Source organism: Ammodytes marinus (assembly GCF_949987685.1).
Source record: "Ammodytes marinus genome assembly, chromosome: 22".
Taxonomy (NCBI): Eukaryota; Metazoa; Chordata; class Actinopteri; order Uranoscopiformes; family Ammodytidae; genus Ammodytes; species Ammodytes marinus.
The window spans coordinates 9,658,899-9,674,205 of record NC_137226.1 but is presented as its reverse complement, the minus strand read 5'-3'; the positions used below and the strand labels follow the sequence as shown (position 1 = coordinate 9,674,205).

General features: G+C 41.1%; 1 protein-coding gene across 2 annotated transcripts in view; it reads right to left on the bottom strand.

Annotated features, from left to right (window-relative positions):
- plxna4 (plexin A4) overlaps positions 1–15,307 on the bottom strand; it is a 211,609-nt gene that overhangs the window by 34,594 nt on the left and 161,708 nt on the right. For both annotated transcript variants that reach the window (XR_013845451.1, XM_080050959.1), the window contains exons 11-21: positions 14,218–14,314; positions 12,334–12,524; positions 9,138–9,289; positions 7,610–7,733; positions 6,319–6,455; positions 5,309–5,476; positions 5,110–5,203; positions 3,014–3,253; positions 2,372–2,518; positions 1,329–1,563; positions 759–901 (exon numbers count right to left, since the gene is read on the bottom strand). Coding sequence is in view for 1 of the 2 variants with exons in the window: in XM_080050959.1 (XP_079907085.1) it covers positions 759–901; positions 1,329–1,563; positions 2,372–2,518; positions 3,014–3,253; positions 5,110–5,203; positions 5,309–5,476; positions 6,319–6,455; positions 7,610–7,733; positions 9,138–9,289; positions 12,334–12,524; positions 14,218–14,314 (1,728 nt within the window). In the remaining variant the exon portion in view is untranslated. The remainder of the gene's footprint in view (positions 1–758; positions 902–1,328; positions 1,564–2,371; positions 2,519–3,013; positions 3,254–5,109; positions 5,204–5,308; positions 5,477–6,318; positions 6,456–7,609; positions 7,734–9,137; positions 9,290–12,333; positions 12,525–14,217; positions 14,315–15,307) is intronic.

Below are 15,307 nucleotides of genomic sequence, written 5' to 3'. Positions count from 1 at the left end.
GGGGGTCCATCATTCTCGTAATGGAACAAGACGACCTGTTCAATTACGGCTGTCTATCAATGTCATCACTGGAGGATAAATTACTTGATTTTTTTCTTTTGCTTTTCTCCCTCTGATTGAGTTTTAATTTGTTTTTGAGGTGGAGGAAAAAAAATTTAATTATATAATTTCAGTCATTAATGATTCTAGGGGCTTCCTTGTTTGTTCATGAAAGGAGTGTTGTAGTCGGACGTCAAAAGGCTTTTGTTTATCAGACAGCAACACAAAACAACATCAGTGTCAATTTCACCTACTGTGACCCACCACATTGTTAATTTGTTGCTCATTTTGCTCTCTTTTCAAATAAGGCTAATTGCATTGCGATTGTTATTTGATACAGACTGAACAGGTACACACACTTGTTGTTAATCGCAATACTTAGTGGGTAGTAGGATATTGAATTGACTTCGAAATTAGTGTCAATTTCTGATACCCATAGCTCAAGAACTCCTAAGAACTGCTGATCAACACAACTGAAATCATGCAAATATTTGTCCTAACGTAAGTTGTTGTTTAATTTTTCTCTACTAACAAGGTTTTTTCCTGTATCAGCAACACAAAATTCCGCAACTAGCAGAATCGAAATACTATTAAGTCAATTTAACACATACTGCTTCATCAAATGAACATGTGTTCCTTCATTGAAACAGACACTCACTAAAAGGTGCTACACTCCAGATGTGATACAATTTGAGTATCAGTAAAACCTTCGAGCATACCTCCAGGTCTCTGAGTACAGGATGTTCCTCTATGCCTGGGAAGAGCACCCTCATGGTGTAGGTCCTGTAGTCCAAGAACGGGATCCCTGCTCCATCCAGATCACTGGTCAGCTCGTGGATGTCGGTCTGGAGCTCTGCAAAAGCTGATGGATACAACAGATACACAGACACATTTTATGGAAAAACAATACAATTATTTTTATGGAACCTATAATCTTAAGAGAGTTTGATCAGTCTTTTTTTATAGGTATAGAAATAGACGATGAAAGCTGGCAGAATCATAAAAACTATTTAGTACATACTTTTATTTTTACCACACTTGACAAGTTTACTCTGCGAATGTTTATTTCTGCCATACCTAATACTCTTCACCTACCATATGTTGCCATCATCGTTAATAGACTTTTCACAAGATAAAAAAAAAGTGTGCTCATTTGAACAGACTTGAAAAATAATCAAAAAGTTCAGAACATTTCAAAAAGGTAGAAATGTTAGTAGGATCTATTTAGGACGAAACACTCAACATCCATTTGACCTAGAGCAGTATACATCAGCATGAACCTCTCTTACCTTCTTTGCACTCCAGAGCCACACGTGACTCAAGGTTGTCCATCTGCATCTGCAGCCTCTTCAGGGTCAGGTCGCTCTCACGAGACTTGCGCTTGTAGGCGATGAGCACCACCACGATGAAGAGGATGAGCAGGGCACCGGCTGCTGCAATGCCAATGATGGCCGTGCTGCTGAGCGGGCTGTCAGACATGATGTGCACCACACCTGGGGAGAACTCTATGCCACCCACACGGGCCTAGTGAGGGTGGAATAATAGAACGGGTGTATTAAAACAACTGCATTTACCAAACATAAATACACACTTTAATTCCTTGAAAGGTCCTAAGAAGGAAAAAAAAGGTTGGAAAAGGTTCATGATTTTATCTAGGGAGAATGAGAAATAAGTAGTAATGAAACATTAATGGAAGTATGGTGTTTTTCAAAATCAAAACATATGACAAATATGTATGATGGACCCTTTAAATAACATTGTCTTTGTGAATCACTTTAAGGTCTCTAAAGCATTTCCCTGGGTTCAAAGTCCAGGTCAAAGCCAAGGCAGACAGACGTATTGATTTGAAATTTAAATGTGTACACGCTTTTGTTTATTTATGCATCTTCTCACTGTTATACAGCAATGTATCCATATCTATTCTATGCTGCTGGGTTCAGGTGGTAACATTAGGAAGCGCCTTGTTCAAAGTGGTCCCTCTTAAAACCACAAATGGAATCTTTATTGAGTTTTCCGGCACCCTAATCTTTCTTATTGAAGGCTTATTTGTTTGTCTGGTGTCTGCTTGTGGGCAGTAACAGGAACCACACAGCTGATTGGATTAGAGCTGCAGTCTGTCTCCAAACTGACAAGAAAATGGATAGAAAGCAACACGAGGAGTGTCTGTCTGTCCGTCAAACTGTCAATCCATGTGTAGGTGTGTCTATCTTCTCTACCACAGCCTGCTTATCGGTCACGTGTGTGTGTGTGTCTGTGTGCGTGTGTGTGTGTGTGTGTGTGTGTGTGTGTGTGTTTCTCACTTGTCTTTGTGAACATGTGCTACGTTACTCACCAGGACCTTGTGTCGACCTGTCAGGTTGGGCGACTCACAGAGCAGCTGGGTTTCTGACACAGTCAACATGCAGGGCTTCTCACCAATCAGAACTGTGTAGTTCAGCTTCCCGTTGCCATTATTGGTCGGTGGAAGGAAGTTCCGCCCCTGCAGGTGAGAATTCATGCATAATGTGATTTTGTATTGTTAGAGGCATGGTTAACAGAGTAACGAGTTGAACTATGCATTTTGGTTTATAGCGATGATACTGCAAAATTACATAGAAATATTTGATGGGTTATGGTCTTCATTACGGTCTTGAAATATGTATAAATATATCATTAGTAGGCCCACATAGAGCTCTCAGTACCTTTTACATTATTAAATGACACTGGGCTAGTAACATAAGCAATATTTACAAAAAATTAAATATAAATTAGCAAATTGGTGTGTGACACAGTTCACTGTGTTCAATGGCTTTGCACATGTTAAACACATTTGTCTTTGTTTTTCAAGTTTTTAATGAGGAATTGATCAGAATAATTTATTTTCAACTAAACAATTATGATCATATGATGATCATACAGTATATAGTACAATTCCACTGAAAGTAAATAACTTAAAATCAATAAAAGTCAGTGTGGGAAATAGCTATCCTCGTACCTTCAGTATAATGGGCGATCCAGGTTTAAGCTCCAGCACCCCAGACACACTGAGTGCTTCAAACTCAGGGTTTGGGTAGTAGATGAAGTTTGAGTTGTTGAGTGCCATCAGAGCCTGCACATCGTCCAGTTTAAAGCCAAACTCGTCAGGTCTTTCAGGAACCTCCTGTTGCCGGGCGAGACTGATGGGCAGCTCTGGAGCCTGGCACAGCATGGTAGTAGGGCTGAGCACCTGACACAACTGGTCAAAAAGACAGGAGAAAAAATATATTTAGGGATGAGCATAATCTCTGAAAATTTAAATAGAGTGCTGAAAAGTGGAGTCAGCAATTCTGGAGAATGATAATTCATATGCTTTTTTAATGGCTCAATATACCTCACACTCAAATTAGTTTTACCGTTCCCTATTACCTCACTCCTGTCACTTTAACAGGCACAAACATTACTAAATGCCAAGACACCCTATCAACCGTAAGTGTCAATCATTTATGTCACAGGTTTACATTTTACTAAGCCCACTTGAGACTCAATACTATCTGGAAGCTCCTCCATTTAAAGTGCTAAAGAACCTGGTGGGGTATTTTCCTTAGAGAAAGCCACCAAATGAGGTGTAGTTAGCAAGCGTGTGCAGTCTCAGCACCATCAGGCTTTTGATGTGTGAAGATTCAGGAGTGATAACTAGGTCTTACCCCTGCCTTCATTTCTCTGCAGGAAAGACACCCCCACCCTCTCATCACTTCTTTATTCCCCGTCCCGTTATTCTTCTCTGTGATCTTTTCTTCTCTCTTTGAAGCATTCTTATTATGTCACTCACCACTTTACTGGCCAATTACAATGTCTCTTACATTTTGTTTCAGTGTCTCTCTCTCTTGTATGGTGGTCCCTTGCCTTTCATTTCATACGTTATGAGATTTAAATTCTTCCTCTTTATTCACACATATATGACATTTAAAGGAAAAAAAGCACAGTTTGTTGGAGTTGTCATCGTCAAGCCACACGCCCTTCAATATCCCTCTAACATCTCTCCATTCGTCTCATTCGGCCTGTCGGGGTACGGAACACTCAAACAACACCAGCACACAGGTCTCATTCACAGACATTTCACATTTCAACAGTAACCTCCGTGCCATGATTCAGCCACTCAAACCATCGGCCTGTCACTCTAATTGGCTCCTTGAACATCAAACTTGACAAATCCTGCAAGGTCTTCAAGACACCACTGACATATATCCTACACTACCGCAAGAAGGTTACTTAAATAAATAAAAAAGAGAAGAAAAAGAAACTCCTCTCTGTTCACAAATGTTCTGAAAATGTGCTGGATGTTCAGCTGTATTTGCCTACCATTCAGTGCAAACCTGAGCTTGTGTTAGACTTCACAATTAATATACTTTGACTCAAAGATCTAGTTGATTGTACCGTATCTTGAGACATAATGCCCTGCACAGACTTAGATGAGCACAGATGCTAAATGTGGTGTAAGGTCATGCTCAAATAGACCATGTACGTAGATAGCATTACTGCCTTTTGTTACTCTTTCTCCTTTCAATCAGAAGTCCCCCCTTGTAAGGCTGTATCTGTCCTCCCCTGGGTATAAGGGTGAATACAGGGTTGAGGAATTTGATAAGGGCCGATCTCTCTGGGTTTTAAGTTTGGTATCAGTACTTCCACATTGTTAAAAAGGCGTGGAGAGGAATTCCATCATTCTGTATTCATTCCATGGCAACCTGTTGATTTCCAATATGCCCTCTCAGTGTTCTGAGTTTTTTTCCTTGACCCATTTACCTAAAAGTGGCACTGAAGCATTTAGTCACGCTCTGGAAAAGAGAAAATTACTCCGACATTCAGAGTGGCTGAATTCCTTTGGGACATCTATCTAACAATGGAAGTAAGGAACACTTGAAAAATGTGTGTGTGTGCCAGTGTGCGCATGCATGTCAAAATAGTTTATTTTTAACCACTATATCGCAAAACTATAACAAGTATGAAAGACATCCATGTATTTGTCCTTGAAATTAGATGGACCAAACTTCAAGAACAAACAAAGCAGCGTCTTTAATTACCCACATTGTTTTGTCTACACATACAATCACTTACATTGAGTGTCTCATGGCTGTTGTATTTGGCTCTGATGAGAGGGGTCTGAATGATGTCCAGGTTAGTTCCAGTCACAGTCACCGGGGTGTGTCCACTGTGAGAGAGACAGAGAAGATTGACATCAAAGTTAGGAAGATAGGTCAACGGTCAATTACCGGTATGTGTAAGATTTGCTAAAACATGAGCCCCTGTACCATACCTGTAGATGCTCCATTCAGGCTCTATCTTGATGATGGTGGGATCTTCCACATACTCAAAGCGCAAGTCCTTCTGCAGTTGGGCCTTGTCTATGCTGACTGACACGGATACGTTTCCATAGCCATTCAGGGAGGCATGGGTTCTGCAGGTCAGCCACTGGCCACCCCTCCTAATGTCATGATGAAAAATGATATACAAGTTAGGATTTTTTGCAAAAATATGTTACGTTATGTAGACGGTCAGTGCTAATCTCTGTCATTGTTAATTACTGTTGATGCAGACCATTAAATGATTCAAAAACCAATGTCAATTTAATATTTAAGACAGTTGAATGGTTGCTTAAGTGGACATGGATAGATAGTTCATTGACTGAACTTGAGAGATGAGTGCATTGATTAGTGTCAAGTAATGGATTAAACTATGACTTTCATCAATAATTTATACTAGAAGAAAATTCATCTTGTGAATATTTTGCTTGGTACATTTTTTATTCAAGTAAACAACTCAACATCACTAACAGATTGAAGCTTAAATAAATACTTCACCCATTCGGAACCGGCATTCTATCATTATAAAATCGCTATTATAATATATTGAATGAGGTTTTTCTTCCCTCAGTCTTCCCTTGGCCCAGCTGTCCTGTTAATCCTACCCTACATTATCCCACATGTGACATCACACACATAAAACACTCTTTCTGCCTTTTCTCAGGCTAGGATGAACCGATTTCTAAAATGTTTGCACATTTATACCTCATAGGATCTCAGAGTTCAATACACCTTCATATTTCCACCGGTGAAGTAGGTCTTTAATAATTAAACTATACACCATGATCGTGATCACAATCATTTTAATTCTCAGAGGATATCTAACTATTGTCTCAGTTAATGTGCAAAACTAAACAATAAAACAATCTATAAACAGTCAGAGGGGTTTAGGCTCTGTATCTTGGCTGAGCTTTTAATTGACTATGTGTTTGTCAGGGTCAGTTCTGGCTTGTTCCCTACTAACCTCAGATAAGTGCATGGCTGGTCCTTAAACATGACTGACACGTTGCTCCCAGCATCGAGGTGGCTGCCGGTGATGTTGACAATGGTTCCCCCGGAGACCGGCCCTCGGCTGGGCTTCAGGCTGCTAATCCTTGGGATCTGGACAAAAGGGGACAACGGTTGAAAGGTCAAAAGACAATCATAGGGTGAAGTCAAGGTGATTCAAAGCAGAAAAATGAATTATGCATAACACTAACATTCTAATGCAGTTTTAACTCTTTGCCTTACTTTTTTAGTTTTTTTAACTTTAAAAACAAACTTTCAAGCTCCAGGTTGACACACAAATAAGTGAATTTGCTCCTATATGATTAGAATGCCGGTATGTTTTAATAGGCTGTGGGCCCTGGCACAAAATAGACTGCATTACGTTTGAAATGAAGGGCTTTTAGTGTTAATATATACCTGCACTCACCACTTACATTCACTAGACTGTGTTGGAAAGCATTCAAAGTAATGTGACAAAACATCATCTGATGTAGTACACTTATAGCCTGGGCATTAAGTAAATCCTCATCCAGTTCATATTGCCTTCTTATAGGCTCATGTCCAGCCTGCTGTGTGGTGTGACATCTAGACCTTACCTCATATAATCCTGAACTTGGACCATGTTGAGAAATAAACCTCGGCCAGTGCTCAATTAATGAATGGCAGTAAAAATTATACTCACTACATAAAACGAAAAAATAATGGCAACCACTGTTAATTAATGTCCAAGTGTGCCTGACAGTTTATTAAATGTGTGTGGGTTTGTTATGTGTGCGATATGTTTTTTAAATAACCACCAGTGTTTTTTTCTTCTCATTCTGTGCTCATTAGTGACATGTCTCACTGCAGATACACACATTAGGGAAATGCCTGAGAGGGAGACTGTTAGTGAGAATCACAATATGTCAGATCACAGACGAATAAACAGGGAAAAACAACATGTTCATACGGTGTTAACACAGCAGGTGAGAGAACTAACATGCAGTGGGCGACGTATATAGCATGGGTGCCATCCTGCTTTTAGAGGCAGAATATTGAATATAATGAATCCATCATCTAGAGTATTTCTTTCCATCAAGTAGTCAGAGGGAACCTTACACCACAGGGATGTAGACATTTAAATTAACAAAGAAAACATTTTAGTTTAATATGTTTAACAAAATAGAAAATCCAATGATGATGTAAAATATATTTTCCCTTCAGATCATATTTACCTTAAAATGTGTATATTAATACAAATAGATCAAATATTGAAAGTGTAGACTCACCACAAAATAGTAGTACTTGGAGGACTTTGCCTTGAATTCGGGTCTACACTCTCCGACCCCAACACAGACCTGCACGTACCCAGTGTACTGGCTCTTCTCTGCTTTGCCCATCTCACACACTATCCTGGAAACACACATTGTAAAAATTGTGGGATATAATAATAAAATAATATATGGAAGTGCATATAAAGAACCACTCATATTTATAAACCAACAGCAAACATAGCTATATGAAAACCTGGAGAAAGCTGGAGTTTGCCTCTACAGCAAATGCAGAGCAAATTATCTAATAAGAATGGACATAAACCTGTGTTAAAACCTCTGTGTATAAACCTCTATTAAAATATTATTTGGCGGTGACTTCCCCTCCGACGCACTGCCAACTTGTGGAAGAAAAAAGTCTCTATCCTTTTACATATGACCTCAAATACAGCTACCACTTCTGCGATGTCAGCGTTTGCTTAGAAAATGCTGGCACACAACTTACTTTCTTAGCAGAAGCAGCCCTGGGTCTGTTGATAAGCCAACTTTAAACTAGTTTAAAATGACTTGATAGATGGCACCTGTATAGAACCAAGGCTCTAAATAAAACTCAAATGTCATCTAAATGACACCTCCTGAACTTTCTTAAATGGGTATGGCACTGTGTGTGCCTGATTGCCTGTCTGTGCTACTATGAAATATGGAGGGCTAAGTTGTTCTTTGCTGCCCACAGCATTACACATACAAGCCGACCTGTACTCTTTGTGCACCGCTCTGACCTGAAGATAAATTTAATTTACCGGTCAAATCATACTCTCTCTTTCAGTTACTCACGCACCTTATTTCTTTTGTAAACACACACACACACACACACACACACACACACACACACACGCACACGCACACGTCTCTGACTTATTGGTCAGTTGGTCATACTGACTTGTTCTGGCTTTGTCGTGTGGGTAACAGGAAACACAGCATTGTATATTAGTGTGTTACTCAAGTGTGTTATTCCCTGTAAGGCACAAAGTGTTCCGCTCTGGACAAAATGAAAGGGAGGCAGAAATAGTATGCTCAATTCAAGATTTAGCTTTGCTGCTGTTTCAAATTAGATATGTACCTCTCCGATGCAACCGTAAAAGGCCTTATTATTTTTTATTTTTTTAAGATATTTTTTGGGCATTTTTATGCTTTATTGATAGTGTAGAGACAGAATTGAAATGGGGCAGAGAGGGGAGTGACATGCAGAGAACGACCGAGGGCTGGAATCGAACCCGGGTCTGCTGCTGGCCGAGGCCCATGGGGGGGACGCCCTACCAACTGAGCTAAGGGCGCCCCAAAAGGCCTTATTCTTATGTACTTATTATGTACATTTTGGTTGACAAAATGTTGAATTACTGTACATTAAAGATCATTACAACCTGTAATTATATGTGCTATTAATAGTTGATATCAAAGGACTTATGGTAATTGAGACTATTTAAGTATGTGCTATTCATTACTGGGTCATTTTCTGTATTCAGTCTTCAATGTAAATGCCACTTACTGTTCAGCAGGGATGTATCCCTCCTCTATGGGGGTGCAGTCCACTTCGGCCACCTTCACATTACCCTGAATCTCTGTGAACTCAAGGCCCAGGTTCTCACCACGGATAGTCACCAGTGTGCCGCCTTCCCTCGGACCCCGGAGAGGGGTGATCTGTTGAATAGCAAAACTAGATATTAGGACTACTAGGATTCTGTAGATGGGATGTTGTTTATTTTCCTGAACAACAAGCATTAGTTGAAATGCAAAAATAGTGTAGCAGACATTATAAGGTGTGACTGGGCAGAGGAAGATGGGAGGCAGTTTCATTTAGCATCCCAGTCACTAAATTTGTCGATCAGAATGCTTAAATTGGATGATGACTGCATCCTGCAATACAGTAATAAATCGTATAACGTCGATTGTGTGTTGTGTCACGGCTGCAGAAAAAAAAAGACAATAAACGACAGAATAACAGCTTCAGTGACAGCTAAGAGGTCAAGCATCAGGGTCAATGGATTGTCATTTCTCAATCCTGTATTCACTTAGAGCCACAACAATATATTTCATAAGATTAACTTAAAACTTGGCATTAGGTGACATCTTTGCAGTAATCACAGTGTATCCTTTGATTTATCAATAGCATCTCTCATTGTTGATGGGGGCGGTTCCAACATCCATCAGCACTTCACTCACATAATTACTGTTCAGCCAGTGAGTGTGTGTACGTCTGTGTGCGTGTGCGTGTGATTACGCATCATCAGGCCAGCACAGATAGATGGATGTTAGAGATGGACACAGAATAGTCTGCTCCCATCTGTCTCTGCCAAATAGAAGTCCTACATGCAGCAGACAGGAGCCGAGCTTTAATCGTGCTGTGTCACCATTTCCCTGAAAACTACTGATACAGAGGATTTTCACTGGGGCTGCACTCTCAATGTTTCTCTGCTAATTTTATAATTGGCAGTGTGACCCAATGGGGTGTTCACAGGTGTGTGTGAGTGTGAGTGAGTGTGGATTTATCTCATAGCTCTTCCTTGTTGTATAATAGTAGGATAATGCTTATTTAACTACCATGTGTGAATAAAACAACTTTATTTGACTATTTGATGCTAATTTCTAAAGAAGTGAACTAAAACAAATTGAACTAGCTGGGCTTGAAATGAACTAGCCAATAAAATGGCAGCGGCAAGCTGAAGCCAGGTCAAGCACAACACCAGTTCTGTGGCTGCCATGTGGGAGATATCGTTACTGTATGGTTCAATGTCTCCGATTAATAAGGCTCCCTGCTGATATCTTAATGGAAAAAAGAGCCTTCTGGGAACAGGGCTACTACAATACACGCAATTAAAAAGATTGCACACAATGCATTGCAGCACTCCATGTATTAGCAAATGTGGGAGATGGCGAGGGAGAAAGACTTAGAGAGAAAATAGTGATCGAGAACGAAGACGCAAAAAAGGCAGAGAGAGAGAGAGAGAGAGAGAGAGAGATGCAATGAAGCGTTGATTAGATTTGTGACTTTGACAAGATAATTGACGGTTAGGTAGAGGCAAACGCTTAATCACTTCTCTCTCTCTCTCTCCCTTTCTCTTTCTACCAAGTCTCTCCCTCTCACACTGTTGATGGGAGATGTCATTATAATGAAGCGTATTAGAATGCATTAGGGCCCCGGTCGTCTTGGAAAAAAGTCCTCACTCCTCACACCCACTGACAGTTTTTATGGGGGACGTGAGAAGGCTGCAATATGTCCCTGCTGCAGCCTAAGGGGGTGTAAGGAGAAATACAGGGCCCATCTCCAGGAATAAATCCACAAGCTCGGGCTGAAGACAAATACTACCGTGAGAGAATGATTTAAGAGCACCTTACCGATCAACACTCTTTGATGAGTGCAAAGAGGGACAAAGTAGCATCATCTACTCACAAGTTGGTTTTATTTTGCCTGGATAAATATACTGACAATGGTTTGGGTTATCACCGTGTACCAGATAAGGTAATCAGAACCCCTGTCTGACTGTACTTTATTTAGAAATGTCTTCTGTATCTCTTCAGGTTTACATGATCTGTTGAGATTCATGTCTGACTCATGGTGTATTCGAGGTTACAGGAATCAAAAGGGGTTTATGGTGTTGCTTCCACTGAATCTTTAGTAAGATCAGTCACTTATCTGTGTCCAGGTCTATGTGGGATGAGGTAGAGGGAGTGGAGAGCTGTGTAGGGATAATCTCTGTTCCTGTATCCCCTCTTTTCCTCCTCTCTGTCCTAACCCAACACTCCCTAGGACGCCAAAGAGGATTCCCCATTTTGTCTTTTTTCTCATCCACGCTTTGCTTCATCCCTTCATTTCTAGTCAGTCACCATCTGCTGCTAACTCTCCTCTACCTCGGATAACAGATGCAGAGAAGAACTCCCATCAAATCCATCATTGGGAAATGGAGGGAGAGTGAAAGAGAGAGATAGAGGGGGGTGTATGGGTCTTCTTTCACCCCTTCATCCTCCTGTGACTCTATTTTGGCTCAGTCTAGCCATCCGTCACCAGCTCTCTTTAATGCTAACCCTCCTTTCCCTTCATCTGGGCATCTTTCCATCAATCTTTCCTTTGTAGCGGCTCGTATCCTTCATGTCGCTGACCCTTATCCCCTACTGCTGTTGCCCCTTTTATATGTTGTTCACAGGTCAAGTCTATTTGACTCACACGGTGGTTTTCCGAAAGCAAGCTGGGTTAAGTGAGGGGGTTTGCGGGAGCATCTGTGTGCAGAGTTGATTGATAACTAACAAGAATGAGGACAATTTGTCTCTTTCTTAGTCGAACATGTGCTATCCAGGTGTGTGCTCACAATTGAAGGAAAGAGGGGAAGGAAAATGTATAAAAAATAACCACTGTCCCCTTACTGTATTTGATAGAAGATATGTTAACTGCACTGTAAAAAAAACAAAGAAAAAAAAAACATAATTCTTCACAAAAGCTGTCCAACTGAATAGCTGGTGACTCACAGTCTCTGCCATTATGTTGAAAGGATAAACTGACAACCACAGTATGTTCTGAAATTATGCGTGAGTGTGTGTGTGTGCGTGTGTGTGTGCGCAAACAGGCTGTGAAGTAAAAGGCACTAGCATTGATGTTGGCACTGATTGTCCTACATAGGTGCTTTTGTGTAAAATGATGTACTGCATGTGTGGACACTAATGCATGTGTGGAGTGTTGTGCATGCCCCCACCTGTGTGATCCGTGGGTGGGTGCACTTGCTGTTGATGCCGTTGGTCTCCAGCCACTGGTTCTCCGGGTGGGGACAGTGTTGCTTGAGGGTGCAGCGGTTCTCTCCTTTGCACCACACACAGCCAAACTGCCGATCCGCCTTGAGACACAAACCACAGCTTCCACGCTGGGCGTCGCACTTGTACAGATGGACTGCACGGGAGGAAAGAAAAACACAGAGAGAAGGAGGGAAAGAAAATAAGGCGTTTGGAAGGGAAGAAGGGAATGACAGAGAGAGAAAGAGGGGGAGAGATTAAGTGAACAACCTTTGTACAAGCGATTACCAAAGACGAGCAAATGCATGCAAATTAATTTTGGCCAAAAATCCTCTAATGTGATGGACAAACACTTCAAAGCACAGTTTGTTTACCCCGCGTCTCTAAATGTCTGTCAGCTGCCGTTTGAATATGTGAACAACAAACTGTGAACATTTTGAAAGGGACATTCGTTAATATCTTTGGCTCATTATCTCTCCATCTCCCATCATAATCTCGATGTCCTCCCTCTCCCTTTGAGTTTTGTACACTGCTGCTTCCCGCCTCTGCTCACCCACCACGCATGTAACATATACTCTCCATGGCAACGGGCCAGCCATTTTCTTTTTAATTGCCATTAGATGCATGTGTGATCTGTCCATCAAATGATGCCCTAGGAGTCACTTCATCCACAGGCCAAAAAAAAAAAAAAATAAAACATCTGCCTCTCTTCCACTTTTGTTGCTTCTTTAATTTTACATCTTTGCTTAAGGATTTGTTTTGCACACTGCATTTGACTCTGAAACACAAGCACACCTGTACAAACTCTGCCCACAGTGCGGTGTCATGTTAGCATATCTTCCACATGTTAACAATATATCTCTTATGCCTGACTCCACATCCTTTGGTTAAACTGTGTTATTTTCCTGTCAAGAGAACTACATCCCCCAGCCCGCTGCTCTTTCTCCTGCCCAAGCATTAGATCACTCACAGTGGTGGATCGCCAGTGGCTAAACAGAATCAAGCTCAGCAGATGAATGCTGAAAAAATCAGTACTGAGCTGTCATTTTATATATACTGTGAGTAGATGGAGAGTTGGGCGTGAAAAAAGGCTAGAGGCAATGAAATGTGCCATATATTTCTCTGTAAATCAAGCCTGGAATAATAATTTGCTTTGCTGACTCTGATTCATAATTACAGTTTATTTTGTGGTATCAATTATTATTTATTAGCATTATTTGGTTCAAATGTGTTTTGTCATTACTGCTATTCTGAAATGCATGCCCGTAAAATGGAATAAGGGGAAGAGGGTGGCGGTAGCGACATAGCTGAAAAGATTGCTCGACTCTGACAAAGGTGGTGACGTGGCAAATAAGACAAAACAGCTGAAAAGAAATAATATTTGACAAGGCAAAAATACAATCATTATATAGAGACTTGGGATCAGACAGACAGACAGCAGTGAAGTGCAGGATAGATATACAGACAAATAGAGAGACACTTACAAGAGGAAAGCATAAGAGAGGATGAGTTAAAGTTAACCACTCTACGTGGAAACATCAGGGGATGGATGTTGCACTTCAGCACACCGCCCGCCTGTTGCCATGGAGACCAGCTCCAAGGGCAACAATGGGGAGGCAGTGGCTTTAATGTGTGTTTGTGTCTACATGTGTGCAAAGTGAGAGTTAATAAGCGACTGTCGACTTAATGTGCATGTGTGTGTATGTATGTGTGGTTTCCTATGATACTATGAGAACTGTGTAAAGAACTGATATGGATTTAAAAGTGTGTGTGTGTGTGTGTGTGTGTGTGTGTGTGTGTGTGCGCGCGCACTTCAGCATATACATGCTCGTGGCTATGTGATTGCTCACCTTTGTTGTGGGCAGGGTTGTCGATGCTGAAATCACCGTTCCAGATGACGGTCAGCTCCACGGGAAGACTGCTCATCTCCATCCCATCATAGAAATACTGTCACCATGGCAACCAGAGTGGGAAAGAGGGAGGGATGGGGAATTGAGGAATAGACAGAGAGAGAGAGAGAGAGAGAAGCTGTAAGCTACTTTAAACTGTCTATTATCTCTAACTCCAAAAGGCGTCAGTATCACAATACTCCTTTGAATGCAAAATACATCATCAACAGGTGGCAGTCAACACAGTGAATGCACACATGAACTCCGCACACAGTTAATTCACAAACGCACACTATTCACACCAGAGAGCTCTCTGATACACAATTGTTTTTCATTCGGCTCTGTAACGCTAGCAGCATGAAGGGTTGGAGCTAGAATCATAATTTTCCGCTAAATTACAGTTTTCCTCCTTCACCGCTCAATCAGTGTGTGTAAGTAGGCTACAATATTTGGATCGTACTGTGATTATACACACACAAATCCCACAGACATATCTACACACAGACACTGAGACACACACACACACACACACACACACACACACACACACACACACACACACACACACACACACACACACACACTGTTGATACAATAACATCTCATCTTCCTGTCTATCTTCATCATGCAGACGATTAGCATCGAGACCAGCATAAAGCCTTTTTCATGCTAGTCTTTCATTGCTGTCAATGCATTATTCAGACAGTGAATGGAGCATGATCGCAGGGATTGGCTGTGTAGAAGAGAGACAAAGTTAGGCTCTTGTCTCATCATCCCACTGTCTGGCTAGATGAGGAAAAACCCAGAGCTGGAATCAGTATGTGTGTGTGTTGCTGTATACGCAATGTGAGCGAGACTGCAAAAAAATGTTATGGTCATTTTTATAGGCAAACTTTATAGAAACGGGGCTTCTTTATAGAGATTGTGTTGTTGTGTGGGTGGGGTGGTAGTAAATGATGATATCTCACAAAGTCTGGCAAGTAAAACACACAGACACACACACACAGACACACACACTCAGACACACACAAACACACACACACACACACAC